The following is a 3,974-nucleotide window of genomic DNA, read 5'->3' as shown; positions in this document are numbered from 1 at the left end:
TTTGGCTGAAACGAACGAAGTAATTTTCCCACTAAATGCGCTTTTATGTACCCATTTCTGCGAGCTAAATAATACTAATTTTCAAGTGCTCATTTTAAGTGCTGATTTATCAATCGTCAGATAACTTATAACTGAAGAATAAATTTAGCACATTGACAGTTTCAATATGGGAAATATGTCAAAAAAAATCACAAGGTTATTTTACTGGTAAAAGATATCTGAGGATTGAAAAATCAGCCCTTAAATGACTAAATTCTTAAAAAAAAGGAAACGAAAAACAAATGCTTTCTAAAAAAACAAAAAAAAGTGTTCATCAGTTCTACAAAACAAATCAAACTCATTTTGAACTGAAAAAAAAGAAGCGAAAAACAAATTGTCCACTTATGAAAAGATAAAAAAAAATATTTTTAAAAAACGAACGAAAAAAAAGTAGTTCATGCGGCGACGGTGTTTTGTTTATAGTTCCAAAATACTGAACTGTCCTATGCATGACATTGACAGTGGGGCGCCACCGTCAATACCGGATCGCTGGTTCCGATTTTTGCCATGTTGGAAACCATATAGTTGAACGATGGTAGCGCCCCCCTGTCATTGAGTTTGGTGGGACAGTTCAGCGTGGGTCATCTATAACTTATAACTGAAGAATAAGTTTGGCACATTGACAGTTTCAATATGGGAAATATGTCAAAAAAATCACAAGGTTATTCTACAGGTAAAAGATATCTGAGGATTGAAAAATCAGCCCATAAATAACTAAATTCTTAAAAAAAAAGGAAACGAAAAACAAATGCTTTCTAAAAAAAAACAAAAAAAGTGTTCATCAGTTCTACAAAACAAATCAAACTCATTTTGAACTTAAAAAAAGAAGCGAAAAACAAATTATCCACTTTTGAAAAGAAAAAAAAGTTCTCTTTTTAAAAAACGAACGAATAAAAAAAGTATTTCATGCGGCGACGGTGTTTTGTTTACCTGCGGGCTGTCGGGCGCGGGCGGCAGGTGTCCGTCGGGCATGCACGCCACCATGGCCTGGTAGGCCGCGTCGGGCAGCGGGAAGCGCCGCGGCGAGTACGGCCGAACCGTCTGCAACACCCGGTATAGCCGGTCACGGACTGCGCACGTTTGGGACAAGGGATTTTTAGGCGACGAATAATGGACCTTATAGTTTCAACGCTATGGTTCAAATAGGGTATTTGCCACCGCCAATCAATTGGCGTACTTTTTAAAACTTTCAAAACGAGACTGCCATAAATGTACGGCAATACCAGCCAGTGACGTCACTATTTTGTCAACTCAATTTTCAATTACAGTGCAAACAAAAATCTTATTACAGGTAATAATTAATTAAATTTTTAAGACCAGAATGACGTGCCTTTTTAAAAGAGTTGTGCTTTAGAATTATTGAGGAGTGATGGCAAATACCAAATTGCAATGTTTATGGTTTTAGCGAGCCGGCATGCTTAGGAATACCAAAGCGGCAGCCTACGTTGCAATTCAACCGTAGCGTTAAAAGTATAAGGTACATTGTTATTCGTCACCTAAAAATCTCTAGCCACTGTCCTGATAATGTGCGCAGCCTCTAGTTTGTTATTATGAAGTGGCCATGGCGGCTCGCAGCCCTGAATTTGAACGCGGGTAAACCGAGAAATGATACCGCGGTTAAATATTATTTAATACATAGCCCGAAATTCAAGTTCAAATCGTATTACTGACTCGAGTTTCTAGATGAGTTTATATTAGATCCCCGTCAACAGCTAAACAAGCAATTTTTATTAAATAAAAAATACCCGAAATTAGTAGTTAGGGTAGCCTGGTAGTTTAATGTGAGCGAAGTAAGCATTCATTGTTAGCAAAACCATAATCAGATAACCCAAAAATATTGTTTAAAGTTCCATGTTCAGTAACAAATTAATCAGTTACCTATAAATAAAACCTAAATTCATTGAGTTCAAAGTTTCTGTCTCTGTTTATTTTCCTCCTCTATGAATGAAAGGAAACTGTCAGAATAAGCAAAAGTTGTTTTAATCTTATAAATTAATTATTGGAGAATGAAGATTTAGTTTTGTGCAAGAAGAAACATTATAGAGTGTGAATGAAAATATTATTTCTGGCGATTATTGAGAGTATTAACTAAATGGTCGGAAAGTTCTATAATTATAAATCGTTAAAAAGTCTCAAGTCAATCTCTAACAAAATCTGTTTCAGACCTTCTTAGGGGGCGTCCATTAATTACGTGAGACAATTTTAGCTATTTTTCAACCCCCTCTCCCCCTTTGATGAGATTTCGTGAGATTTGGCTCAACCCCCTCCCCCTAATCTCACGTGAGTTTTTTCAAAATGGGTGATTGCAATGTAAATGAGTTAATATTATATGCTTCGATTAGTTACTAAATTAGATTTATTACATAAAAAACCTTTCTTAACGTAGCAATCTTTCGTACCTAACGTATCATACCGAGATCGCAATAGAATGGATTCTTTTTCGGTTTCGTTGTAGAATGTAAAAATTGTAAAATTTCTATTTTAATTTTACACTGTTTCCTGCTGAAAAAATATTACGTGATATTTGTCGAGACCCCCCCCTCTCAGTTTTTCATAAATTAATACCGCAGTGGATAATGAGCACATATTTTAATTACTTTGTGTGTGTGACTTTCTAATGCGACACTGAGTTTCGAACTCAGCGCATTAGTTGGCATCTCTCTATATCTCTATGGCAGTTGTTCCCAAAAGTTGACTGGGCTACAACTCACCTAATACAAGTTCCCAAACTCGGGACCCACCTATAGGAAATTTAGCCATTACCAATATACCTAAAATATACCCATAGTTTGAGAAACCCTGCTCTATGGTGTGACCATAGAGGTCACTTAAACATTAGAGATTGAGGGAGAGGTCCGACCGTCGACGAATAACGAGAAACGAGTAGAACTAGAAACTAAAGCCTTGATCACACGTACCGAGTAAACGGGCGAGACAGTAAAATGTTTACTCGGCCAAGACAGTGATGTAAGCGAGTAGCTGTTCACACGTGTTTTGAAATTAGCACAGTCAGTTCAATTGCGACTTTTCTTTTTCTCTAATCCGTGGACGTGACGTCAATCATTTGGCCGAGTGGCGAGTGGCGAGACAGTGCACGTTCAGACCTGCCGAGCGAGCGAGCGAGACAGTGCGGGGCAGCGGGAGCGTGGATACTCGGCCTAGTAAGTTGAACGGGAGTCGAGCTACTGTCTCGCCGCTTTGCTCGGCCGATCACTCGGCGCTATGTTTACGCACCGAGTACTCGGCCGAGAGCACTGTCTCGCCCGTTTACTCGGTGATCAAGGCATTAGTCGTTTACTCGCCGGCGGTGGGACCACTAAAGCCTGGTCCGTGAGCACGCAGAATTTTGTCCAATGACCCCAAGCTACCCATTCTTATCGCTCGCGCGTAATTATATTGCTGTCGCGACTGTGCGACGGCCGCCCGCAGTGAGTGTGCGAGCGCGACAGCAACATAATTACGCGCGAGCGACAAGGATGGGTAGCTTGGGGTCATTGGACAAAATTCTACGTGCTCGGCAACCAGACGATACCTGATGTTAAAAACGGGCATAAGTGTGTCATCGTAAGTACCTCGTGCGGCGTTTGCGGCGGCGGCGGCACCGGCTCAGGCTGGGTTGGCGGCGGCTCAGGCTGGGCGTCTGGCGCGTCGGGCGCGTGGCGGCGGCGCGGCTTGCGAGCGTAGCGGCTTCGCTCGCGCTGTTCGGCGCGCACGTGACGCGCTGCGACTGCCGCCTCGGATACGTCCTCGTCCTAAAAGATTGGGTTTGGTGTCAGGTTCCCAGCAGCTACTGACGAGACTGATAGAAGATGCTGGATGTGATACGGAGAGCCGAGCAAGATGTTTAATTGCAAATAAATGATTATGATTCCTTTATTCGATTTTCTTTCTTATTTTTAATTTTTTCTTTTTACAATGTAGTAATTATCAAAAAA

At 40.9% G+C, this 3,974-nt stretch overlaps 1 protein-coding gene across 1 annotated transcript; it reads right to left on the bottom strand.

Annotated features, from left to right (window-relative positions):
• Nucleotides 1-969: 969 nt before the first annotated feature.
• Nucleotides 970-3,791, bottom strand: LOC114355353 (atherin-like; the record flags this gene model as incomplete). Its single annotated transcript, XM_028308151.1, has 2 exons — nt 970-1,080; nt 3,612-3,791. Coding segments are annotated over 2 exons (291 nt in total), but the record flags the coding sequence as incomplete, so codon positions are not given.
• Nucleotides 3,792-3,974: the final 183 nt, after the last annotated feature.

This window comes from Ostrinia furnacalis, unplaced genomic scaffold (assembly GCF_004193835.3).
Source record: "Ostrinia furnacalis isolate ACB-3 unplaced genomic scaffold, ASM419383v2 OfSCF2394, whole genome shotgun sequence".
In the NCBI taxonomy this organism is placed as follows: Eukaryota; Metazoa; Arthropoda; class Insecta; order Lepidoptera; family Crambidae; genus Ostrinia; species Ostrinia furnacalis.
This window is presented reverse-complemented; position numbering and strand designations above follow the sequence as displayed.